General features: G+C 48.4%; 1 protein-coding gene across 4 annotated transcripts in view; it reads left to right on the top strand.

The window, feature by feature from the left end:
• L3MBTL1 (L3MBTL histone methyl-lysine binding protein 1) overlaps nucleotides 1-20,230 on the top strand; it is a 45,697-nt gene extending 25,467 nt beyond the window's left edge. For 2 of the 4 annotated variants that reach the window (XM_037982759.2, XM_073006491.1), the window contains 11 exons: nucleotides 705-856; nucleotides 1,274-1,350; nucleotides 1,936-2,021; nucleotides 2,213-2,323; nucleotides 2,757-2,871; nucleotides 3,766-3,865; nucleotides 4,024-4,221; nucleotides 4,336-4,385; nucleotides 7,985-8,142; nucleotides 8,557-8,619; nucleotides 19,578-20,230. In XM_037982759.2, coding sequence (XP_037838687.2) covers nucleotides 705-856; nucleotides 1,274-1,350; nucleotides 1,936-2,021; nucleotides 2,213-2,323; nucleotides 2,757-2,871; nucleotides 3,766-3,865; nucleotides 4,024-4,221; nucleotides 4,336-4,385; nucleotides 7,985-8,142; nucleotides 8,557-8,619; nucleotides 19,578-19,736 — 1,269 coding nt within the window. In that variant the 3' untranslated portion in view covers nucleotides 19,737-20,230. Of the gene's footprint in view, nucleotides 1-704; nucleotides 857-1,273; nucleotides 1,351-1,935; nucleotides 2,022-2,212; nucleotides 2,324-2,756; nucleotides 2,872-3,765; nucleotides 3,866-4,023; nucleotides 4,222-4,335; nucleotides 4,386-7,984; nucleotides 8,143-8,556; nucleotides 8,620-15,918; nucleotides 18,737-19,577 lie in introns of those variants that run through there. The other 2 variants (XM_008016955.3, XM_008016963.3) reach the window with 2 other exon arrangements.
• The last annotated feature ends 6,656 nt before the right edge of the window (nucleotides 20,231-26,886 follow it).

Below are 26,886 nucleotides of genomic sequence, written 5' to 3'. Positions count from 1 at the left end.
GTCCCCATGGGCCCGGGCCTCCACTATGCTCTTCAGGCAGAGACAGTTACTCCCCCACCCCAGTCCAGCCCCAGAGTTCATACTTGCAAGTTCCCAGGTGACAGGTGGGGTCCCATCTGCTGTTGTGACAACAAATGGCGACTTCTAATCCAAACTGTTTAAATAGTGGCCCCACCATTGACTAGCATTGTGTTCTGGGCCAAGTGATTTAACTTCTTAAATGGGAATAGGGTTGTTGTAAAGGTCCAGGGAGGTGATGTCTTTTGAAGCTTACATGGCAGGTACTCAGTTTATACTGGTTCCCCGCCTGCCTCTGTGCCATAGATGTCCGCTGTTTCTTGCCGGTCACCCCACTATTGCCACAACTGCCTCAGGACAGGCTGGGAGGGATTGTCTGGGTAGGGAAGATTTATACTTGATTTGCCAGGTTCTTTGGGCGAACGCATAGCCTCCTTCCAGGCACTTACCTTCTGGCACAAGCCAGGCCTCTGAGTGCGCCTTGGAGACCAGAGGTTCCTGAGTGCGTCAGGGCTCAGGTTATAATTCTGCCCTGGAGGGCCCTCTTTCCCAGCTTATTTCTCCTTCCTTTCTCACTGCCCACATCCAGGCTTTCCTAGACAACCTATTCCTTTGTTTGCCAATGGGCTCGGGGCTGGTGCTAGCCAGCTTGGCCCTGGCCATGGCAGCCCCTCTTTTTCCCCTAGAGTCCCCCACCCCTGGGCTTCCAGGTGGGCATGAAGCTGGAGGCTGTTGACCGCATGAACCCCTCCCTTGTCTGCGTGGCCAGTGTGACCGATGTGGTGGACAGCCGCTTCCTGGTGCACTTCGACAACTGGGATGATACTTATGACTACTGGTAGTGGGAGGGCCCAGACGTGGTCTCAGGGGGCGAGGGGATGGCAGGGGGCAACTGCTTTCATATCTCAGGTACCATGTAGCCCCACTCAGTCCAGTTCTGACATTCAGATCTTCCTCAGGTTGGAAGATAATTGAATTGAGTTTTATCATAAGAAATATAGCTCAATATTAAATGTTTCATCTAAAAATACCATGGTTAAGATGAGCAAACCCCTATGATTCATGATTTTCCCTTAGATATCATGGTGATGGTAGAGTTTGTAATTCAAGTTGCAATTTTCTAACTTTGTCATTGCCATCTGTCTCCCTCTCACTAAGAAGTAGATGAGGGTGGGCCCTGAGCCATGCTGTCAGAGGGTGGCAGGCTCAGGGCCTCAAGTTGCTCTTGGGACAGTGACATGTTCTTGGATTTCAGGTGTGATCCCAGCAGCCCCTACATCCACCCAGTGGGCTGGTGCCAGAAGCAAGGAAAGCCCCTTACCCCTCCACAAGGTGACCCCGCAGCCTGAGCACGTCCCCTTTCCTAAGCCTGGCTCTGCTTCCCTCTCCACTGACCGCCTACCAGTAGTGCCTCGGTAGCTGGCTCTCTAGGGTCAGGGTGAGAGAACAGACGTGTCCTGAAGCCTCAGCTTCTTGGCCTGGGAGTTGAGAACCCTTTGATTTTAGGAGACTCCTGTCAAACCCTGACTCCACTGGGGTTTAGGGGAAGAAAGTTACATGACCATCTCAGCAAGGAAATGGGGAATCAGAAGTAAAATGAGTCCTTCCTCCTGGAAGTATTGCATTGGCCCAAATACAATAGAGATTCAAATGGGTCTGGGGTGGGAGCAACAGGCCAAGAGTGACAGGAGTCAGGATTCCCAGACAGCCCTGTAAACTATTAGGGTGGTGCTGTGCTTGGTTCTACTAGCACCCATCTGCCTGAGGAGCCCAGTGCAAGGAGCTGGCTGTGGTGATGGTGGGGGAGATTCTACTCCAAGGGCCTCTGTCCCTTCCATGTTCCTGTTCGTGCTTGGGGGCAGAGGGCTTCCCCAGTACACCTGGGTGGCTAGACATTGCTCTCATCCTCTCCTCCAGACTACCCAGACCCTGATAACTTCTGTTGGGAGAAATATCTGGAAGAAACTGGGGCCTCTGCTGTCCCTGTTTGGGCCTTCAAGGTGGTGAGTCCGTGCTCCCTGCCCCCAGAGCTGAGCTCAGAAAGACATGGAGCACTCAGCTAGCCAGGCTGGGGCACTAGTTTTCTCCTTTGGGCAAGCCCCAGTTTCCCCAGGCACAGCATTTGGGCTCCCTCTGTGGGGCCTCAGCTCTGCTGAGCTGGGCCTTGGCCTGAAGGAAGCCGTCCCCTCTGCAGCGACCCCCTCACAGCTTCCTGGTCAACATGAAGCTGGAGGCTGTGGACCGCAGGAACCCAGCCCTGATTCGCGTGGCCAGCGTGGAAGATGTGGAGGACCATCGGATAAAGGTGGCTCTGGGACCCTAGGGCTGGGAAGTGGACAGGCCAGTTGGGCAGGAATTCTGTAGACTGCTTAGAGGTCAAGGGCATCATGGCATGAGAGAGATGAAGCCAAAGATCTTGAATCTCATTCTTGCCTCATCTGTGACTTATTTTTGTGGGCTTGGACAAGTCATTTTCCCTCTCTAAGCCTTACATCATCTGTAAAATGGGCCTAATAATCCTCGTCCCACCCAAGGACTGCCAGTGGGAGATGCCAGTAACTTGATGAGTGATGCCCTTGGAAAATGTGGTGGCCAAGACTGATTATTGCAGGGTTGGCCCCTTGGTTCTTCCAATCCAGGATCTAGCTTCTGACGGGTCCCAGGGATGGGGAGAGGACCTCCTGGCTGAGCTGGGCTCCATGAGAAACACCTGACTTCCAAGAGCCTTTCCTCCCCAGATCCACTTTGATGGCTGGAGTCATGGCTATGACTTCTGGATTGACGCTGACCACCCAGACATCCACCCTGCCGGCTGGTGCTCCAAGACAGGACATCCCCTGCAGCCTCCTCTCCGTGTGTACCCCTAGGGCACTCTGATCTTTTCCTTTCCCCCCAGGTTCTGACAGTCCTGTAGTTTGCCTACAGAGCTCTGACAACCCATGCCCAAATATGACACAGAGGGCTCTGACACCTACCATGAGTTTCGGAATCCACCATCCACCCCACCCCCGGACTATATGCTACACTAAGCAGCGCTTCTGGCTACCCCAGTTGTCGGGTTTGGGGTGTTGAGGTGCAAAGGGGCGAGCTCACTTGGTAGCATGTGCTTCAGAGGTGGTCAGGCACTCAGGGACTTCTCTCAGCATCTAGCAGAGCCACACTGAGCATGCACTGTGTTTGCTAAGGACATGCTGGCTTCCTAAAGTAAATTCTCATTGTCTGTGTGGCAGGGATTAGAGTTCAGGTCACTGGGCTGCTCAGCCCCATTTTCACCCTTAGGATTCTCCTTCCTTATTTCCCTGCTGCAACTGTGTTTGTCTCACATGGGGTGTTGATCCTTTTTGAATGTTCTCCAAGCATGGGCAGAGCCTTAAAAAAGTTACCAAAGTCTTGGGGATGAAAACAAGAAAAAGAACCGAGAGTAACATGAATCTGCCCGATGTAGCTTCTAAGGTATGGCTTCACCCAACCAGCTCTGAGTGGCTCTTCTCCCCCAGAGTTCTCTCAGAGACTGAGGGCATGGTCTACAGGTTTCAGCAAAGTATTAACATATGAGAGCTAAGCCCTCCTTACTCAGAGAGGGGCAGATATCCAGTAACAGAGAATGATGTCACAACCGACACAGGGCCCTCATCCCTGGGGAGTGGGTTTCTAGTGCTGATCTCCCCAGTGGAAACTGCTCCTTCCTTCCCAGCACTCCCCACCCCTAGGACTCCATGAGGACCCCCCTCCTTTCTGCTCTTCTAGGACCCAGAGAGCCCAGCTCTGCCTCCCTTGGGGGCTGTCCGCCTCTCAGCTATAGGAGCCTGCCCCACACTAGGACATCCAAATACAGCTTTCACCACCGGTGAGTGAAGGTTCCTGCTGAGACCCTCAGGGTTGTTTTGCACCTACTGCATGCAGCCGACTGGGGTCCATCAAGACACTCTCCAGATGGTACCAGGGCTGGAGAGGGCTCAGCAGGGACCAGTGGATTCAACCCAACTTAAGCCTCTTCTTCCCCAGGAAGTGCCCCACTCCTGGTTGCGACGGCTCTGGTCATGTCACAGGCAAGTTCACAGCTCACCATTGCCTCTCAGGCTGCCCGCTGGCTGAGAGGAACCAGAGCCGGCTGAAAGCAGAGCTGTCTGACTCAGAGGCCTCAGCTCGCAAGAAGAACCTCTCAGGCTTCTCCCCAAGGAAGAAGCCTCGCCATCATGGCCGGTATGGAGGCCAGGGAGTCAGGGCCCGGGCTTCCTGGGGGTGTGGGGCCTCGTAGCCTCTCGAACTGGGCCAGACACTGATTCCCTGCCATGGACCTGGTCCTTCCTTCTCCAGAATTGGACGCCCTCCGAAGTATCGAAAGATTCCGCAGGAAGATTTCCAGAGTAAGTCTGGCTTATCTGCTCCTATGTCCTCCACTTCAGAGTGTTCACAGTGAGTGCTCTGTCATTGGTGGGATGAGACAGATTTCCCAGAGTGGGAGAAGTTAGAAGGAGGGCTGTGCCTCTTTGTTTGAGATACTAAGAGCACAGAGCAGTGGCAAAAACAATGGAGGGGCTTTGAGTGACCTTGGGTTCCAGTCTCATGTCCCCCATGGCCTTGCTGTGAGTCTGTGGGGAGGGTACAGAGCCTCTTGGGGCCTTTGGTTCTTACCGTGAAGCAGGATGATGCCCCTGCTCTTCTCTGATTCTAGGCTTCCTGGGAAGGAGGCCATAGCTATCCCTTTCTACCTGCGTGACCTTAAGCAAGTCCCTTAACATCTTTGAGCTTCAGTTTCCTCACTTGAATAACTGGATAAAACCTGCCTTTCCGTTGTCAATACCTGAAATAACAGTGGTTACTACCACTGCTCACTGAGCATCTACTATGGGCCAGGCAGTATGCCAGGTGCTTTACACATACTGTGTCTAACTCTCACACGAGTTCTCTAACGTGTATATTGTTCTGCGAGAGGAGGAATATGAGTCTCAGAGGATGAAGTCACTTGCCCAGGGTCATTCACCTTGTAAGGGGCAGAGTTGGCATTCCAACTTGGATCTGACCTGACTCCTCCTGCTGCGTGCTGCTGGTATAAGAGACATAAAGCACCTAACCCAAATGTCAGTTCGCTTCTCACTCCCCTTGCATTAGCGTGCTTGCTGCCGTAACAAAATACCATTGACTGGGTAGCTTAAACAACAGAAATTTATTTTTCACAGTTCTGGAGGCCAGAAGTCCAAGATCAAGGTGTTGGCAGGCTTGATTTCTTGGCTTGCAGACGGCTGCCTTCTTGCTGTGCTCTCACGTGGTCTTTCTTCTGTGCACAAGCATTCCTGGTGTCTCGTGATGTGTCCGAGTGTCTCTTCTTGTAAGGATACCAGTTGAATTGGATTAGGGCCCATCCTAATGACCTCATTTTAACTTAATCACTCTTCAAAGGCCCTTTCTCCAAATGCAGTCCCATTCTGAGGCACTAGGGGTTAGGGCTTCGGCACATGAATTTTGCGGGGACACATTTCAGCCCATAACATACTTCAAGGGGAGGAGCATAGTGACTGAGCCCTCCCCTGGGTGGTGAATTCGTCTTACATCTGCAGCCACTAGTATAGGGCCTGATGCACAGCAGGGCAGTTGAATGGAATGAATGTCGTTTTAAGGCTAAAAGAGACCTTGAGAATCACTTGGTTTAATGCACCTTTGGCAAGACCCAAGCTGTCCCAGTTCTTCAAGAACAGTCTCTGTAATCTGGGCAATAAATAACATAGTGATAAAAAGCATAGCCCTGAAGTCAGACTACCTTTTACAGGCTGAGAGATCTTGGGTGGGTGACACTGCCTCTCTGAGCCTCACCTTCCTCATCTGTAAAATGCTGATAATAATCGAACCCATCGTATGATGTGGTGAGAGGCTTAACTGAGATGCTCCATGTGAGGTGCTTAGCACAGCTCCCTGCCAGTATTATTATTCTGAGTCTCTTGCTCACTCCCTCTTGCTGTCATCTCATACTGTTTCCTTTTTTCGGGAACAGAGGCAGTTTCTTCAGTCTCACACCTGAGGGTCTTGGCCAGCGCCTAGACCCTCAGAGTAAGGACTCCTAAGGATCAAACTGCAGTGGGCACTTGTACCCACCTGTGGCACCCACGGTCCGGTCCACTGCAGGACCAAGTTCTGACCACCAGAGGGCACTTGCCTACTGTGTTCACCCCGGAATTAGGCTGTAGAATTTTTGGGAAGCTACATCTTTCCAAGACTGAGACTATGTCCCGGAGCTGGCAAAGAAGGGCTCACCCAGAGCCTTGAGGCACTTCAAGGATAAAGCAGAGGCCATTTCCCAGATCTCACTTCTGCAGGGCACCCCTGCTTTTCTAGCTCTCCTCTCACCCAGAGGAGCCACTGGTCATTCATAGGCTCTGGGGTTTGCTGGTGAACACTTCCATAGGAAGGGCTGCCTGGAGAGGACAGGGCTTGGCTGGGCTTAGTCTTTAGGCCTGGAAGTGTCAACTACTGAAGGAACCGAGGAGCCATGTCTGAGGAGACATGTCTGACCTCCAGCTGGATGGTCTGCAGTTAGATAAAACACTAACTGCTGGTGAGCGCTCCTGGCCTGTGCTCTTCCCTGTGCTCTGGGGAAGCAAAATAAGGAGAAAAGCTCCCTACAAACTTGGTGTTGTCTCCCAAACCCCACCCCAGGGTATGAAGGGGACCAGATACAGGGTTTCAAAGAGTACCTGGTGGACCAGAGGCCAAACCTGTGGCCCGGTAGATAAGGTGCTAGTGGTGGTAGCTGTCATGAGAGATGCTGGGTGTGCCCCAGACAGGCCATGAGAGGAGCTGACTGAGCAGGGAGATGGGGCTGTCTGGGGTATGGGCAGGTATTAGGGTTTTGCTGATGAACAGAGAGAGCAGGAGGAAGGCAGTGGCACAGAAGTGTGGTTGGTAGGGCCAGGGATGGAATCCCCGAGGCTTTGTGGGTGGAAGAGCCAGGCTTAAAGGCAGACACTCAAGGAGAGAGGGCAGGACAATCTATGACCAACAGGGAGGGTCTTTGACAAGAGGGCACTTGGAGGTGCTACACTAATGAGCATCTGGAATTAGCACCAGGAGAATAAACAGCCAATGCCCCTGGACCATGGACAGAGGCTGGGAAAACCCCTTGGGAAAGTGGCCACATTGCACAAGGCCAGCCAAGGCTGGTAGCAGTGAGTGGGGCCAGGTTTGTCAAAGCAGCCAGAGGGGGATGAAGTCCAAGTTGGCAAGTGCCAGGCCCCACCAAGGAGGAGGCCAAGCTGAGCAGCATGAGTCATCAGCTCAGTACAGCTGCTTGAGGTAGGAGGTTGGGGCCACTGATCACAGAGGCAGACCAGGAAGCAAAGCCGCAGGCAACATGGAGCTGAGGAGTGGGTCAGAGATCACCCTCTAGTGCTGGCGTAGGCAGTAGTGCAGACCGGGCTGGTGGAGGAGGCGGGGGAACTGGAGCTTGAGGCAATGGTAGTGGCCAGAGGGGTGGTCTTCAGCCTCCTCAGGGGGACTGTGATTCTGAAGCAGAATCACCCTAGCTCTGAGAAAGTTGGTCGTAGCCCGAAAGGACCCATGAGAAGAAGAGTAAACGGAGTGGACTTCTGACGTCAAGGCTGAGCTTGTTTGGATGTTAAGGACCCTTTTGATGCATGGCATCTAGAAAATTATGTCTTTAGAGATGCTGCAGCAGCTCTAAGAGAGTATCCTTGCAGGACCCAGGGTGGTGCAGCCTCAGAGAGATGGGGCGAGGGTCATTCCAAATAGCTGACCTGAGAGTCTTTGAGAGAGCCACTTTACCAGCAGGAGTGAACACTGCATGAGGAGTCAGGAGATATGGCTCACCCTCTTGACTCTACAGGCTGTCAGAAGGGGCCCGGGGTCCTGTCTACTCTGCCAGCCAGTCTCCTGAGTGGTGTGGGTATGCATGGGCTTCGGGAACCGTTTAGCCCTCAGCGTCGGCCTGCCAGCCTCTGCCTCTGCTTTCCAGCACTCACGCCCGATGTCGTGCACCAGTCCCTCTTCATGTCAGCCCTGTCGGCCCACCCTGACCGCTCACTCTCAGTGTGCTGGGAGCAGCACTGCAAGCTCCTGCCAGGAGTAGCGGGCATCTCAGCCTCGACAGTCGCCAAGTGGACCATCGATGAGGTGAGGAGCGAGGGCCCTTCTTTATCCTTGTCTTCCCCTCCTCCTCCCTCTCACCATACCCTGGTGGAAAGGCCCAGGTCAGGTAGAACCTGGTACCACTCCTGGCACTACCTCGTGCTCATCTGTCGGCTGCCCAGTGAGACACTTCCTAATAGGCCCATCATGGCAGAGGGGGCGGGGGCTGTGCTGCTATTTCAGCCAGAAATCCAACAGGAGAGGCAGACTTCGGTCCCAGGCCTCAGAAGCAAGGGGCCCAACTCGGCATATCTGCCAGCATAGAAACCCTAGGATCCTTTTAGGCTGGGGAGAAAAAGCAGCATTGGCACAACTCAGAAGCACCTAGGCCGTGGAGGCCAGCCCTCCTACATGCCCAAGCTCTGTCCCCTGGTCAACATGTCATCTTTGGTTTCCAAGGTCTTCGGCTTTGTTCAGACCCTGACAGGTTGTGAGGACCAAGCACGCCTCTTCAAAGACGAGGTAAGGTGCAAGTGCAGAGTGGGAGACAGAGCCGGGGTCACTGTGTCCTTAAGACAGCAAGAAGCAGGTGCCCTCACTGGCGCTGCCTCAGCTAGGGAGGGACCCGTGTTGCCCTACTGGGCAAGAATAGTCAGAGTGACCCATGTCTCTGGGAAGAATCTAGTCTGGACTGTGGCCCAGCTTGGGGACCCTGTGTGCTCAGATCATCTTCAGGAAGGAAAAGGCGTCCTGGAGACAGGAGTCCATTCACTCCTCTGCTCTCTGCTCACTCATTTGCTTGCCAAACTTAGCTTCGCAAGTTGTAGTCAGTAAATTAAAGTGTACTTTTTTTAACCTTTAATCCAATATAGCTGATAATTAAAGTGTATTTTGAATGACACAGATACTGTGATTTACTGCAAGGATCCTAACACACACTTAAAATCAAGAGCCAAGGAGTAGTGAGTTGTAGATTAAAAAAGAATGTCAGCTTTGGAGACAGTCTGGGTTTAAATCCCAGTTCTGTCAATTTGAGCTGTTTACTGTCTCTGAGCCTGCATCTTCTTGTCTGTAAAATTGAGATAAAGTGGGTATAATGAGGTCTACCTTGCAGAGCCATTGTGAGCATTGGAAATGATGAATGAATCATACCAGAATGTCTAGTATAATTACAGTCATGCATTGCTTAACGATGGGGATACATTCTTAAAAATGTGTCACTAGACAATTTTGTCATTGTGTAAACATTATAGAATGTACTTACACAAACCTAGATGTTATATGTATTTTTATTTATATGTATATTTTCACATGAAAAAACAAATGTCCCAGCATTATTACTGAATATCAGTCATTTCCCCTACTTGATCTGCAATGCCAATATCAAGGGCCATGTATCAGGTTTCTGTATATGTTCCATTATAATCTTATGGGACCATGGTTTTAAATGTGGAATCATTGACGGAAATGTCTTTATGTAGTATATGGCTGTGTAGCACTAGTATATAATATAGCAATATTATGGAGGAACATGTAGATCCAATCACTTTACCTATACAAAATGACTGATATGGTGGGAACACAATAAACACCAGTTTTGACTTTTAGTACATAGTTGCCCTTAAGTAAAGAATTTTGTCGGCCGGGTGCAGTGGCTGATGCCTGTAATCCCAACACTTTGGGAGGCCAAGTCGGGCAGATCACCTGAGGTCAGGAGTTCAAGACCAGCCTGGCTAACATGGTGAAACCCTGTCTCTACTAAAAATACAAAATTAACTGGGTGTGGTGGCATGCACCGGTAGTCCCAGCTACTCGGGAGGCTGAGGCAGGAGAATCACTTGAACCTGGGAGGCGGAGGTTGTGGTGAGCCGAGATTGCACCACTGCACTCCAGCCTGGGCAACAGAACAAAATTCTGTCTCAAAAAACAAAAAAAGAAAGTAGTTGGCTCTTCTTGCCCTGGAAGAGTGTCTGTATCCAGGCCCAGCACAGCCAGTTTCCTCCTTTGAGCTGTGTGTGGCGGAGCTCCCAAACTCCTCCTGCTTCCAGGTGCTTTCCTTGCCCTCTGTGTTGGTGATCTTCTTCTCTTTATGTATGTGTGCAGAGCTGAACTCCCTGTTTTCAATGGCCTCTGGCTGACATAGAACATGCTGGGGTGCTGCTCCCCTAGAGGTGTTTTAATTGAGATAAAATGCCTATAGAGAGATAGGCACACATGTTAAAAGTACAGTTTCACAGGTTTTACAACATGTCTGCCCTTGAACTCTTCAATCACCATATAGACATTTCCTCTCATATTAAGTCATACCAAAAAAACTTAGTAAAAAAAAAAGAAAAGAAAAGAAAAAGATATAGACCTTTCCATCATACCAGAAAGTTCTTTCTCAGCCCCTTTTAGTCAGTCCGTACCCCAAAAGACAACCACTTTTCTAATTTCTAGCATCATAGATGAGCTTTGCCTGTTCTTCAACTCATATAAATGGAATCATAGGGCGTGTTATCTTCTAGGTCTGTCTCTGCACAGTGTCATGTTTTTGAGGCTTCTCCATGTTGTTGTCTGTACCTGTAGTTTGTTTATTGCTGACTGGTGTTCCATTTTATGAGTATACCATAATTTCTTGTACATTAGGGTTATTTTCTCTTCCCCTAGATTTGAACTCTATTTTTTTTTGTTGTTGTTGGCAAAACTTAAGTTTGCCCTAGCTTTATTATAGCCACATCACACTACTTTGGGGTTCATAAAAGCCCCCAGGTGCTTTTCATGTCAACTACAGTCGAACGAAATTTTCCAGTGAGTACTTGCACCACTGAGATTTTTTTTTAATTAACCTAATGTAAAACTTTACATCCACCCTATTAAATGTTATCTGGTTGGTTTTAAAGCCCTGTTTTAAATTTTGCTTCTCTCATCTGTGATGTTAATAAGGCTTTCCAACCTCGTACAGCTTGCACATTTGATAACTAAGCCTTCTGTGTCTTTGTCCAAGTCTTACCGTGTTTTATGAGAAGGCAGAACCATGTGGCAGCCTGTTTCAGACCTTTCTGTAGGTTGACCACAGGTCATAAGTCAGCATTCTTCAAGTGTAGTTGTTCAGCCAGCTACAGAGCCAGCGGAGTTTCATCCTCCAGCCTATGCTTGGCTTTGCATTCTCTTCATCTTGGGACAAGGGCTATGTCTCCCAGGAACATCTGCTGTGTCTCTTGGTTCAGCATGGTCTGTGCTACAGAAAACTAGTGGCCAAAGGGAAAAGGTGTACTGGTAGACTGCCAGCATCAAATAGAGTCTTGGAATGGAGCAGGACCTTTATGGGATGTGAGGATCACCATCTCCAGTGTCTGGCCCATGTCATCAGTTTCCCCAGGTAGGACGATGCTCCAAGAGTGGGCTCTCTCTGGCTTAACTGATGATTGGATATTCAGGGACACCAATCAAGATGCTCTCCGTCTGGGACACAGACCAGCCAGTAGAGGGTTGCTTCATGAGTGAGGAATTAGAGCAAAGTGCATAGATGGTCTTATGATTGTTCTTTACTGGTGGCTCTAAGAGTAGTCTGTCCAGTCCTCTCTTTGTCATCTTTATTGTAGCCATTTCATCAGCAAATAATTATTGATGTCTACTTTGTGCCTGGCCTTGTATAAGGTGATGTGATACTGAAGCAGATAAGAACAGGTCCCTGCTCTTAAGGTTCTCTGCATGGTAGGGGATACAGAATTGTAAGTTGTTGCTCCTGGTAGAGTGTGGTAAGGGTCGTGAAAGACCACATGTGCAGGTGTCCTGGAGCCCAGAGGAAAGGGAGGACGGAGAGGGGCCGATGGGCTCTGCTAACTGTGCAGCCAGATGGATACTGGCAGCTTCCTGCTTCCCAAATGTCCCATATTCTTGGGCTCCTGGTAGACCACACCTTTCTGCTGTGAAAGCATAGAAGTCCCAGTGGGGTTTTGAAAGTGCTGATTAAATCTTAGCTTGACCTGTGTTAAACATTCCATGTGTGGCTCTCTCAAGATCTATCCTGATCATCTCAATTTTAGGAAATTCCCTGGACCTCTCCACAGCACTGCAGGCTGTTGCTTAGGGTGGATTATTGTATGACTTATTTTATCCATTTTCCTCTACCTTCAAGGTCAGAACATGACCCTTTTCCTGATCATATGGCTCAAAACTCCCCATACCCACCAGCACACAGACAACATCTTAGATTTTCTGAGGTCATTCCATTGTTCCCTTACCTAGTCTCAGACTGCCAGGCCACAGACTCTGGCCTTTGCTTTGAAGAACCTGAAACCTGGGCCTTGGCAATTACCGTGAGTGAGAAATCTCAGGCAATACACAAGGAGCCATATACCAGTGGGTTCTCTGAATGATAAGAACTGAAATCCTGGCCAGGGTGGTGGTTCACTCCTGTAATCCCAGCAATTTGGGAGACCAAGGCGGGCAGATTATTTGAGGTCAGGAGTTTGAGACCAGCCTGGCCAACATGGTGAAACCCAGTCTCTATGACAAATACAAAAAAATTAGCCGAGCATGGGCCGGGCGCGGTGGCTCACGCCTGTAATCCCAGCACTTTGGGAGGCCGAGACGGGCGGATCACGAGGTCAGGCGATCGAGACCATCCTGGCTAACACGGTGAAACCCCATCTCTACTAAAAAAATACAAAAAACTAGCCGGGCGCGGTGGCGGGCACCTGTAGTCCCAGCTACTCGGGAGGCTGAGGCAGGAGAATGGCGTGAACCCGGGAGCGGAGCTTGCAGTGAGCTGAGATCCGGCCACTGCACTCCAGCCTGGGCGACAGAGCCAGACTCTGTCTCAAAAAAAAAAAAAAAAAAAAAAAATTAGCCGAGCATGGTGGTACATGCCTGTAGTCCAGCTACTCGGGAGGCTGAGGCATGAGAATCGCTTGAACCTGGAAGGCAGAGGTTGCAGTGAACTGAGATCATGCCACTGCACTCCAGCCTAGGCACAGAGCAAGACTCTCTATCAAAAAAAAAAAAAAAAAAGAAATGAAATGAAATGAACTCCTGTAAGAGTACATACTTAACTCTGCCAGGGTTTCCTTTCCTTCATATCCTGAACTTCAAGGTCTCCCTGGCCAGGCTCTTTGATTCAGTGGGACCATCAAGAGGGAGCCCCAGAGGCCAGGCATGGTGGCTCACATCTGTAATCCCAGATGTCAGGAGTTCGAGACCAGCCTGGCCAACATGGTGAAACCGTGTCTATACGAAAAATACAGAAATTAGCTGGGTGTGGTGGCACCTGCCTCTGGTCCCAGCTACTCAGGAGGCTGAGGCAGAAGAGTTGCTTGAACCTGGGAGGTGGAGGTTACAGTGAGCCGAGATCATGCCACCGTACTCCAGCCTGGGTGACAGAGCAAGCCCCAGAGCCAGACTGGCATGAGGTGTCTGAATCTGGATGTTTCTACACAGACACATCTGCTGGGGGTCAGCAAAGAGAGCTCCTCAAGTCCAAAGGAGCTGCCTCCTGGGATGACTACTTGGCATCCCCCTCATAGCTCCCAGTGTCTCAGGCAAGCAGTTTCTCCAGTGCTTCCCCATCGAGGAGGTGCTGGAAAGAGAATAGAATGGCAGACTCCTTGAGGAAGGGGGAAATGTGCTTATTCACCAGACCCTGATCTTAGACCTGGGAAGCCCCTTTTCACTTGAGGGGTCATTTTAGAGCATTAGAAAGGAAGCTTAATGCACATAATCTCATCGGTACATTTGGCTACTAGACTTTCCATTTTCTTTTGAGGGGGAAGGTTTTTAGCCATCAGAAGTGCCAGTTTTCGGAGCCTCCTTGGTTAGTGAATTGGGAAGGACCAGGTAACTGTTTCCTCAGAGCTGCTGGGGGGACAGATATATGGGGTTCATTCCCCCACTCTGTCCTGCCTCCGTTTAACCTCTAAGATTGCCAGCCTCTGTGAGATACAGTTCTGTTGTCACCACACCTCGGAGATCCTTTCATTCATTCTTTCTGGATTTACTGAGCACCTGACTTATGTCAGGTAAGCAGCCCCGTGGTGCTCCTGGAAGGCAAATGAAGAAATACATACAATTCAGGGGAGTTTGTAGAACTGTGTGAACTCTAGGCAGAGCGGAAGGAGAATTCAGGGGAGTTTGTGGAACTGTGTGAACTCTAGGCAGAGCGGAAGGAGTGGACAGTTCTGACTGCTGGGAGAAGCATGCTGACGGTGAGCAGGCCTTCCTGGCAGGGGTGGTAAAGGGAACAGAGGTGCAAGGCAGAAGACACCCAGTTATTGGGGAAGGGTCTGTAGTGCAGTCTGTGGAGCTAGGTGTGAGGAGGGCTCACGCGGAACTGTGGGGCAGGGCCAGGCTTGGGCGGCATCGTCCCCTGAGCTGCATGAGTCATGTCCATAGGATACCCCTACCCAGCTCTCACAGTGGTTAAGAACACAGGTCAGCACTTATAAGCAAGGTATATCTTGGGCAAATTCTGTAGCCTGTCTACCTTGGTTTCCTCATCTGTATAATCAGGATAATGGTATTGCTTCATAGGGTTATTGTGAGGATTAACTGAGTTAATACATGACAGGTGCTTAGGAGCAGCACCTGGCACATAAGAAACAACACAGAAGTGTTTTCATTGCTATGATGCTTGAGGGGTGAGCATAGGAGGGATGGAATATCCTCAAAAACAGCATCCCCCAGCTCAGTCTCTTGACCCCCACAGTCTGCCTCCCAGCTATCTTCATTCCATCCCCTCCTCCACAACTGACTTCACTCCTTGACTCTACCCACATACCTAGCTGCTAGAATCAACAGTTACCAATATTTTCCATATTTGCTTCACCTATATTTGGATGAAGTAATTTTAAGTAAATTTTAGACATCATGACATTTCACCCCTGAGGACATAACTTTGCATCTCTAAAAACTAAGGACTTTCTTTACATGACCACAATCTTGTTATTCCACTACCAAATTGCAAGTAACTCCTTTATATCATCCAATACCCAGTCTGCATTCATATTTCCCCAGTTCTTAGGATACTCTTTGCAGTTTTTGAGCCAGAATCCAAACAAGGCCCACATAATTGGTTTTGGTTTTTATGTCTCTTAAGTTTTTTCTATTCTAGAAGAGCCCCTCCATCCTTTGTTTTTCCTTTTTTAATGACGTTTTAAAAGTCTTTCAGAATGTGGTTTTTTGGATTTGTCTTGTTGCTTTCTTGTGGTGTCACTTAACTTGTTCCTCTATCCCCTGTATTTCCCAAGAAATGAAAGTTAGCTCCAAAGGCTGGGTTAGACTTAGGTTAAATTTCTCACTGTCACTGTCCCTGTTTCTCTCTCTCTCTCCCCCTGCTCACCTCTGCTTTTGGCAAGACAAACTCCTAGGTGATACTGTGTACTTCATACTGCCTCATGTCGGAATGCTCACAGTGTCTGCTTGTCTTGCTGTTAGCAACACTAAGGTTGACCGATGAGGTCATGTGGGGACAACAACAGCAGGTTTCTCAAAGCCACTGTCTGTGAGGACTCAAAAGATATTTAGCAAATACATATGCTAAACCTTAGACCAGTCAGCAGAAAGAGAGAAAGAGAACAAATGTGTGAAGACGGGGAAACCTGTGGCTGTCTTTCTTTCCTTCTCCGTCCCCATTGCTGTCTTCCTTTTTTCCTTTCTCCCTCCCTTCTCCTTTCTCCCGATCCTTTCTCTCCCCCTCTCTCCTCCTTCCCTTTCTTCCACATATCCTTTACTCCTCCTCCCCTCCCCTATTCCCCATGTGCACCCCTCCCTTTCCTTCACCCCTGCCCCGTGACCCTTTCCACCTTCTTCTCCACTTTCCATGTCCCTCCCCTGACCCCTCAGATGATTGACGGCGAGGCCTTCCTTTTGCTGACACAGGCGGACATTGTGAAGATCATGAGCGTCAAGCTGGGCCCAGCCTTGAAGATCTATAACGCCATTCTCATGTTCAAAAATGCCGATGACACCTTAAAGTGACTGGCCCAGGGCTGGGCCCTCCTGCAGCCCCTGCTTGGTCTCCCTCTCCAGCTGATGCTTTCTTCCTGGCCTGAGTTCCTCATACCCCCACGTCCCCATGTTCCACCTGTATCTGACCAGGGCTAGTCCTTCTTAGAGGGTACATGGGAGCCGAGGAGCCCTGGGGAGGGTAGGCACCCAGCCCCAAGTCCTAGAGCTCATTCGCCACCAGGCATGTCAGTGAGGGTGTGATTGGCAGGGGCATTACTCATGGAGTCAGTGGGACTGTGGCAGCCCCACAGCTCCAGCGGACTTTTATTTTATTACCAAAGGGTCTTTTTCTTAGCGGTTGAGGAGAGTCTAGTAGAGCAGCAGTCCTTCAATCTGAGGCCCCTTTCCCTTTTTTGGTATCTCTGTGTGCTTTTCTCTTCTTGGCTCCTTTCCTCCTGCCAAGAATGACCCTGCCACAAACGTATTTACTCCTGGAGGCACCTCCTCCCTTTCTGTCTGCTGGTTTTGCTGCCCTCATTCTGCTGCTTCGTTTCCTGGGCAGTGCCCCCAGCCAGACCCCACTGGCTCTTCCCCCTGAGATATGTGAACCTCAGAAACATGTTTTCATAAGATCCCTTGGAAGTCTCTAGCTGCCTTTCTCTCTTTTGCCCAGAATTGAGAGATTCTGAGCTAAGATGCCTTCCTGAACTTGCCCAGTTCTGGACCAGTTGACATTTTAGTATCCCATGCCAAGTCCAAGTTCCAGCAGAATGAGCAGGTGGCTAGAGCCTCTTTTATAGATGGCAGAGGTTGAGGTTCCACTGCTGTTTTCCACACACCCTTCATGTGTTGAGTCTGGAAAGGAGTAAGCCCAGCCTGGTCAGTAGCCTAGGTTAGGAGACCAGCATAAGAATTTGTTAGACAATCTTGGGTCTTTGGCCAGAGGGGCAGCTTCAGCAGGCATAGTGGTGCCTGAAATTAGGAATAGTGTCCTCTGCAGCCTTGGACCTCAGCCAAGGTATTGCCCATGGGATGATGGCCCCAGGTCTGCCAGGCCTTCTGCCATGAAAATGTAGCACTCTGTATAGCACACACCCCCATGACATCATTCAGCGTGTCCCTTAAATGTTTACCACTAGCTCTTGCAGAGTCTTGAAGTTGGGAGTTAGGAAGGTGAACTTTTCTATCTGAATTCTCCGGGTCCCTGAAGCCCTTCTTGCCGCTCTTCATCTGTCTTGCACTGCCAGCCAGGTCCCTGGTGGGGCTCTGGGACTTCCACTTCTCTGTCCACATAGGAACCCAGCTTCCACTGAGTCACTGCCAAACCTGCCTCCCAGCCTGGGTGGGAAGGGGGAGAGCCACTGGCAGGAGCCAGCCCCACATGGAGGCAAGGAGTCACTGCCAACCTCCCGTGCCCAGGTGCTGTTGTGGGCCTGCAGAGTGTGGGGCCGGTGCCTTCTCCCAGACCCCTTCTCTCAATCATGTGATGCGTGTGTGTGTGCACGTGTATGTGTGCGTGTGTGGCACTCTCAGAAGTGTTTGACAGGGTGCAGATGTGAGGCTCAGTGTTGGGAAAATGCCAAGGGCTATTATTAAAATTTGGAGCTTTATTTTTACCTTAGAAGTGGAAAACCCAGAGCTCTGTTGATTTCCTACCACAACCCAGTAGGGGCCCCTCTCTCCCATGGGCTGGACAGCTTTTTGAGGAAGCCATTCAGCTCCCACAGTTGAGCTCCCACAGGGCTTCAGGTGTCCCTTCCCTTTCAACTGCTTAGAGGCAGCTTTGAGCACAGCCTTCCTGGAAGGAAGCTAGGCAAGCCCTGCCACACAGCAAAGGTTGGGTTTACAGGGGTGACATTGGTACCCCCTTGGCCAAGAGTAAAGAAGAACGAGTCTAAGCCCTGCTTTTATCTTGGTTTTCTGGGTGGTGGCAGAGCTCATCAGCTCCTTATCCTCAGTCTGCTCCTCTAAAAGACGAGAGATGTTCACTGACTTTGTGCAGTGAGAAGGCAGCAAGTACTCATGGCTGGTGCTGTGGGACCTCACAGCTTCTAAGGAGAGGGGCTAGGAGGGCCTTTGCCCTCGGATCTGCCTAATGCTTGCCTATGGTAAAGGCAAGATGGACCAAGGGCCTTGGAAAAAAGGGCTCCCAGGCCTCTGAACTTTGAGGCCTCAGCACTTTCTGCACTATTGTCAAACTCTTTGGAAAGAAACCAAATCATTAAAAAATAGAAAGAAATCTGCCTCTTGTCTGCCCCACTGCCCCTTTACCCCCACTCTGTCCCCAAATGATATTATTGCACCTTGACCTGGGACTGCAGAGAGGGGAGGGAGTTGGCAGAGATTCCTGGTGCCCTCTGCCCTCTTAGCAACAGGTGCCACTTATATTTTGGCCCCTGGCAGCCTCGCCCAGCCCCTGATCAGCCCAGGCCTAGGGCAGTTAGGACCTTTCTGTTTATGTTCTCAAGCAGAGAGAATGATCTCAGAGTTTGCAAATGAAGCCTTTTTTGCACTTTCATTCACATGCACTTTGGTGGGGTTACATTTTTGTACTTGCCTGTTGTGTGTGCACATGTGTGTGTGTGTGTTTTTTAAGAGAATCTTCTGGCTTAAGCTAAGATGACTCTTGAGGGAGAAAAAGTTACAAACAAAATGTGGTGTGATTTGTCGGTGTATCAAAACAACATAAATAAACTTGAACAACTGACATTCAGCCAGAGTCTGTTTCTATTTTCGTGATAAAACATCCAGAGAACACAAAATGATTATCAGTAGTGGCATTACTGAAGAGACTAAAGTGTTCTCTTTGTCGTTAGTTAGGGGTACTTACAGTTTTTAAGGTAACAAACAAAGGATAAGGATAAATGGGTACATCTGTCTACATTGAAAGTGTAAACAGTGGGAACTCCCAGAGATCAGTGTCTAAAAGAGCCTGATCCTTGATATTTGGTAAATGGTCAAGGGCAGAAAATTCAATGAAACCTCTAAATTTTAAAATAATAATATCAGGCTGGGCACAGTAGTTCACGCTTATAATCCTAGCCACTTTGGGAGGCCAAGGAGGGAGGATCACTTGAGGCCAGGGGTTCAAGACCATCTGGGTAACATAGCTAGATCCTGTCTCTATAAAAAAAATAATTATTTTTAATGATGGCGTATGCCTGTAGTCCCGGCTACTTAGGAGGCTGAGGCGAGAGGATCACCTGAGCCCAGGAGTTCAAGGCTGCAGTGAGCTGTGATTGCACCGATGTGCTCTATCCTGGTGCTCAAATAAAAAATGAAAACATCAAACTTTCAGATGGGGAAATGTCAACCTGAACAGTTAGATTTTGTTACGCTTCCCAGAGACTACGAGCAGGTGGGAAAGTGGCACCTTTCCACACCGTAACTGGGAACCTACCTGACCGAGACGGGTGCCATGATAGAGTGGTGGTCCCTGCCTTCAATGTGAACTGAACCCTCAGGGCTACCCAGGAAGCACCTGGGGTTTGGGGGCTTTAGCTCTAACTTCCCTTTTCATGCTTCTCAAACCTCCTACCCCATTGTCTTGACAGATGTCCTCACCATCCATGTCACAGAGAAAGTGGAAGTCATCAGAAGAAACACCTTCACCTTCCTGCCATCTCATCTGCATGTCTCCTCCCACCCACATTCATTCTGTTTTCTTTCCTATTACAGTGGAAGACTTGATGCTTCCACTTATCAGAAGCTAATCTTCTACTAGCCATGGCTGCAATAAAAGGAAAAGAAACATTAAGAGACAAGAAGGGGCTTTTGGACATTTAAAATGGGATTACGGAGATAAAAATTCAACACAAGGGTCAAAAGATAAAGTTGAGGACATTTCCCAGCAGGTAGAATAAAAAGAAAAAGGCCAGGCCTGGTGGCTCATGCCTGTAATCCCAGCACTTGGGAGGCCAAGGTAGGCAGATCACGAGGTCAGGAGTCTGAGACCAGACCCACCAACATGGTGAAACCCTGTCTCTACCAAAGATACAAAAATTAGCCAGATGTGGTAGTATGCGTTTGTAATCCCGGCTACTCAGGAGGCTGAGGCAGAAGAATCGCTTGAACCCGAGAGGCAGAGGTTGCAGTGAACCGAGATCACACCACTGTACTCCAGCCTGGGTGACAGAGCAAGACTTCACATCAAAAAAAAAAAAAGAAAGAAAAGATAAGAAATGGGAAAGAAGAAAATGTATCAGAGGACTAGTTGGAGGCCCAAATAGATGATTAATAGAAATTCTAATAAGAGAAATTCTAATTCTAACTGAGAAAACAAATTATATCAAAAACAAACTGAACAAACTTGTATACTGAAAAAAGAAAACATTGCTGAAAGAAATTCAAGAACACCTAACTAAATGGAAAGAGATCTGTGTTCATGGCTAGGAAGACTTAATATTGTTAAGATGTCAATATTACCCAAAGAGGTTTACATATTCAATGCAATCCTTATCAAAATCTCAGCTGATTATTTTTTTTCATGCAGAAATGGAAAGATGGATCCTTAAATTCCTATGGAATTGCATGAGGCCTCAGATAGTCCAAACCATCTTGATAAAGTATAACAAAGTTGAAGAATGAACTGATGTATTTATTTCCTTCCTGCCTGCCTGCCTGCCTTCTTTTTTTTTTTTTTTTTTTTTTTTTTTTTTGGACAGAGTTTTGCTCTCGTCACCCAGGCTGGAATGCAATGGTGCAATCTCAACTCGGTGCAATCTCAGCTCACTGCAACCTCCGCCGTCTCCTGGGTTCAAGCAATTCTCCTGCCTCAGCCTCCTGAGTAGCTGGGATTACAGGCACCCACCACCATGCCCAGCTAATTTTTTGTATTTTTAGTAGAGACAAGGTTTCATCATGTTGGCCAGGCTGGTCTCAAACTCCTGACCTCAGGTGATCCTCCCACCTTGGCCTCACAAAGTGCTGAAATAACAGGCATGAGCCACCGCGCCCAGTCAGAGCAAACCAATTTCAAAACTTACTTCAAAGCCACAGTAATCAAAACAGTGTGATACTGGCATAAGGACAAATAGACCAATAGGATAGAATTGAGAGTCTAAAAATTAGTCCATATGTCTATAACCAGTTGATTTTCAATAAGAATGCCAAGTCCATTAAATGGAGGAAAGTACAGTTTCTTCAACAAATGGGTCTGGGGTAACTGGATTTCTACATGCAAAAGAATTAAATTGGATACCTACCTCACCCCATATTCAAGAATTAACTCAAAATGTATTGATGACCTAAATATAAGAACTAAAACTATAAAACCCTGAGAAGAAAACATAAAGGTATATCTTCATGACCTTGGAATTGGCAATGAATTCTTAGCTATGACACCAAAAGCATAAGCAACAAAAGAAAAAATAGATAAACTGAACTTCATGGCCAGGCACGGTGGCTCACACTTGTAATCCCAGCATTTTGGGAGGCCCAGGTGGGTGGATCATGAAGTCAAGAGATCGAGACCATCCTGGCCAACATTGTGAAACCCCATCTGTACTAAAAATACAAAAGTTAGCTGGGTGTGGTGGCACGTGCCTGTAGTCCCAGCTACTCGGGAGGCTGAGGCAGGAGAATCGCTTGAACCCGGGAGGTGGAGATTGCAGTGAGCCGAGGTCACGCCACTGCATTCCAGCCTGGGCGACAGTGAGAGACTCTGTCTCAAAAAAAAAAAAAAAATTGAACTTCATAAAAATTAAAGACTTGTGCATCAAAGGACATTATCAAAAGAGTAAAAAGCACCTACAGGGTGGGAGAAAACATTTGCAAATTTTACAAGGGTTTAATATATAGAATATATAAAGAACTCCTAAAAGCAAGCAACGAAAAGCCCAGTTAAAAGATGGGCAAACAACTTGAATAGATATTTCTCCAAAAAAATACATGTAAATGGCCAGTGAGCCTGTGAAAAGTTGTTCAACATCATTAGGCATTAGGGAAATGTAAATTAAAGCCACAATGAGATATCACTTTTTACCCATTAAGATGGTTATAATTCTGTAATCCGAGCACTTTGGGAGGCCGAGACGGGCGGATCACGAGGTCAGGAGATCGAAACCATCCTGGCTAACTCGGTGAAACCCCGTCTCTACTAAAAAATACAAAAAACTGGCCGGGCGTGGTGGTGGGCGCCTATAGTCCCAGCTACTTGGGAGGCTGAGGCAGGAGAATGGCGAGAACCTGGGAGGCGGACCTTGCAGTGAGCTGAGATCTGGCCACTGCACTCCAGCCTGGGCGACAGAGCGAGACTCCGTCTCAAAAAAAAAAAAAAAAAAAGATGGTTATAATTTTTTTAAAAAGGAAAGTAAAATGGTGAGGCTGTGGAGAAATTGGAGCCCCTGTAGTAGTGGAGATGTAAAATGGTGCAGCTGCTATGGAAGAGAGTTTGGCATTCAAAGCATGATGTAGGCTGAAAAAAAGAGTTTGGCAGTTCCTTCAAAAGCTGAACATAGAATTATATGATTTAGCAATTCCACTCCTAGGTATATACCCAAAAGATTTGAAAACAGATACTTGTATGCCTATGCTCATTGCAGCATTATTCACAGCAGCTGAAAGGTAGAAACAACCCATGTCATCATCAGCAGAAAACAAAATATGGTCTATCCATTCAATGGAATCTTAATTCAGTCAAAAAAGAATAAAGTTCTGATACTTGCTACCACTGGATGAACCTCGAAAACACGCTAAGTGAAATAAATGAGGCCAGGCGCGGTGGCTCATACCTGTAATCCCAGCACTTTGGGAGGCTGAGGCAGGTATATCACGAGGTCAGGAGTTTGAGACCAGCCTGGCCAACATAGTGAAACCCCATCTCTACTAAAAATACAAAAAATTGGTTGGGTGTGGTGGCAGGCACCTGTAATCCCAGCTACTTAGGAGGCTGAGGCAGGAGAGTCACTTGAACCCAGGAGGCGGAGGTTGCAGTGAGCCGAGATCGCACCACTGCACTCCAGCATGAGCAACAGTGTGAGATTCCGTCTCAAAAAAATAAAAAAGAGACACGAAAGAACAAATACTCCACATATATGAAATATCCAAAATAGGCAAAATCATAGAGATGGAAAATAGATTAGAGGTTACCAGGGACTGTGGGGAAGGGGAAATATGGAGTCATTGCTTAATAATTACAGAGTTTCTCTTCGGGGTGATAAAAACAGATTTTTTATTAATTAGATAATGATGTTTATACAACATCATGAATATACTTAATGACACTGAATTGCACCCTTAAAAAATGGTTACAATGGCAAATTTTATATTTACCACAATAAATTTCCTTTTAAAAGAGGAAGACATAGGATCCGAGAAGCAGGACACACCACGGAAAGAGACAAAGGGGATTTTCCAGGCCAGTCACAGTGGTTCACGCCTGTAATCCCAGCACTTTGGGAGGCCAAGACAGGTGGATCTCTTGAGGCCAGGAGTTTGAGACCAGCCCGGCCAACACTGCAAAACCTGTCTCTACTAAAAATACAAAACAAGTAGCTGAGTGTGGTGGTGCGTGCCTGTAATCCTAGCTACTTGGAAGGCTGAGGCAGAAGAATTGCTTGAACCTGGGAGTGGGAGGCTGCAGTGAGCCGAGATCATGCCGCTGCACTCCAGCCTGGGTGACAGAGAGAGACTCTTATTTCAAAAGAAAAAAAGGCGGAGGTGGGGACAGGTTTCCAGAGTGATGGGAAAGGAAGGGCCAGGTTCACCTCTGGACAGCTGTCTAGGTTAGAGTAGGAGGATGAAAGGCTCTAAGAAAAATGGGGGGGAAAAAAACCCTGAAACCGATATATTAATGTATCAAGAGGATATTTTAGCTTTATCAAAGAGTTATGTACACATAATTATATATAATTCTCTAATAATTATATATATTGAATATGTTCAATTTCTAAAACCAAATGAAGCAACTGTAAATTCAGGAAAAGCTGAAGTGTGTGTTTGCATGGGCATAATCTAAGTATTCATATTCTATAGTAGTAAAGAAACCACTTGAAAATGTTTTAAACTGAAAGATGGAAGAATAGAAGTATAAGACTATTAAGATATATGGAGGTAAATACCAAGGAAAGCAGCTTAAAAAGATGAGAAATGGGGCAAGGAACTGATCTTTTTCATTATTTGATTTTACACTTTGTACACTTACTACTTTCTAAAAATGTTTCCAAAAAGGAAACTGGGGCCCATATCTGGGCTATGTTTGCCCAAGAGTCTTTCTCTTAGCCCATGTGGATAACAGATTTTTCTCTGGTGGCCCTGTGTCTGTTATTCCCTTTGCCTATGGGTGAATCTGCAGCTGGGGCTGGGGGTGGGAATAGGGCTGGAGCCAGACTAAGGACAGAAAAGTGGGCTGAGGAATGTCAAAGTCCAGGAAACATTTCTGGAGGTGGATTTCCATTGGTTAAGTCTCTTGCTTTCCCCTTATGCCTGAGAACAGGGCTTTGACCTTCATACCCAAACAACAAAGTCCAGCCAGGGAGGGTGGGAGGGGAAAGAAGGAAGAGAGGAAGATGGGAAGGAGACGCATATCTGCAGTGGACTATCTGCACATATCTGCACGAGTGACCTTGGCCATTTCCTGCAGTATCACTGAGGGGGAAGGGCAAGTTCAGCACTGCTGCTAGCCACGTTGGTTGGCACAACTTGTTATAATAATTTGGTAGATAGTTCATAATTAACCCAGCACTCACATGTACAAGAGTTTATCTGTTAGAAATACTAGCAGAAGGCCACAGGATATTAAAGCAGAGAGGTTCTCTGCAGCCTTGTTGGAAATATTGTGAAACTGCCGACAGTCTAAATGTCCATCAGAAGGAACAGTGAATAGGGAATAGGGGTAGTGAAAACCCCACACTGAAGTGTGGTGCAGCTGCTTAAAAGATGTATATATGAAAAAAAGTGAATTACTGATGGACCATTTTCTGGAAAAGAATGGACGCAGTTATATAGATTAATACATACAGATTAATATATATAGATTAAGACATAGACAAAAGTCTGGAAGGATTGTCACCCTTTCTTTTTTTTTTTTTTTTCTTTTTGAGATGGAGTCTCACTGTGCCGCCCAGGCTGGAGTGCAGTGGTGTGATCTCAGCTTACTGCAAGCTCCGCCTCCCAGGTTCATGCCATTCTCCTGCCTAAGTCTCCCGAGCAGCTGGGACTACAGGCGCCTGCCACCACACCCGGCTTTTTGTATTTTTAGTAGAGACGGGGTTTCACCGAGTTAGCCAGGATGGTCTCGATCTCCTGACCTCGTGATCCGCCCTCCTCGGTCTCCCAAAGTGCTGCGATTACAGGCGTGAGCCACTGTGTCCGGCCCGATTGTCACCCTTTAGTTAACAGCAGCTACCTCTGGAAAGGAGATTGAAGATGGGCTGGAGGGAAAGCTTTCACTTTTTATTTGACATTCTTCTGTAAGTTAGAATTAGTTGATACACTTTATGCAACCAATGCCAGTATGTGGGGTGTTTTTTAACCAGCTCTGGAAGAGCAGGGGAGAAGGAGCTTGGTGGCACAGCAGCAGCAGCAGCAGGAGCTCTGGAAAAGGGCAGGACCTTGTGTGCTGCCCTGATTTGCTCTGTGCACTTGGGCCAGCCACCTCCCCTATCTGGACCAGGGCCAGACACCTGCTGCTATGTATGTTGGTGGAGGTGGGGTGTGTGGCCATGCAGGGCTCCTCCAGAGCACAGCAGAGCAGCCAGTGTTTAAGGCACCAGAATTACCAGAAAGTTGTTGACATTTTAATGGAAAGGCAATGGAAGAAGCAATGTGAAAGTCAGCCTGCTGAGGAGGGGTCACAGGGCAGAGCTTTCCTTACCTGTCCAGGGGTCCAATTAGAACCCAGGGCCAGCCAGGCACGGTGGCTCACACCTGTAATCCCAGCACTTTGGGAGGCCAAGGTGGGCGGATCACGAGGTCAGGAGATCGAGACCATCCTGGCTAACATGGTGAAACCTCATCTCTACTAAAACCACAAAAATTAGCCAGGCGTGGTGGCGTGGTAGGCGCCTGTAGTCCCAGGTACTCGGGAAGTTGAGGCAGGAGAATGGCATGAACCCGGGAGGCGGAGCTTGCAGTGAGCCGAGATCATGCCACTGCACTCCAGCCCGGGTAACAGAGCGAGACTCCGTCTCAAAAAACAAAAGAACCCAGGGCCTGGGACGCTTTGGGTCAACCCCCAAGAAAGCCTTCCCTGTTCTCCAGGGTGAGCTAATCTCTGGTTCCTAAGCCTCAAATCTCTGAAGGGCAGAGTGGGGCATAGGTTTCAACTCAGCTGTGATTTTCCCCGAACGGTGCCAGGGCAGTGCTAGGTTGGGTAAGCTCTGGGTGGCAGTCTTTGGCTTAACACAAGAAATTGCCAGAGGCTGGCTCAGGGGGAAATGAACTGCCCAGCCCTGGAAGTTGCCATGAAAGGACTGAACATAGAGGCTGGTGGCCCCCATTAGGGAAGGGGTGGAGGAGAGAGTTGTGTGAGACCAACCTTTCAGTTGCTGGTTCACTAGGTTCCAAGCGAAAGGGAAGATGACTCAGCGGAGGGAATCAGGGAAGGCTGTGTAGGAGTCAGCATTTAAGCTGGACCTTGAGAGAGTGCGGCAGTTCCAGTGTTGAAAGGGACTTCAGAGACCCTCCCTCCAGCAGGACACAACATCCATCAGCAATTCACATGAGGCTCCGGGAGCTGAAGTCAGTTACCCATGGTCACATGACAAGTTGTGCTTTTAAAAATTCAGAGAGTCCCCCAGGCAGTGCCCATCCAGGAGCCAGTGGGTGCAGCCAGCTTGGTAATTCAGGTCCAGTTGTTAATTAGTAACTGGAAGGCCCTGAAGCCAGCTTCCAGCAGGCAGGGCTGGGAGGTTGAACTTGAGC

The sequence above is a fragment of the Chlorocebus sabaeus genome, chromosome 2 (assembly GCF_047675955.1).
Source record: "Chlorocebus sabaeus isolate Y175 chromosome 2, mChlSab1.0.hap1, whole genome shotgun sequence".
NCBI classification, from domain to species: domain Eukaryota; kingdom Metazoa; phylum Chordata; class Mammalia; order Primates; family Cercopithecidae; genus Chlorocebus; species Chlorocebus sabaeus.
This window is presented reverse-complemented; position numbering and strand designations above follow the sequence as displayed.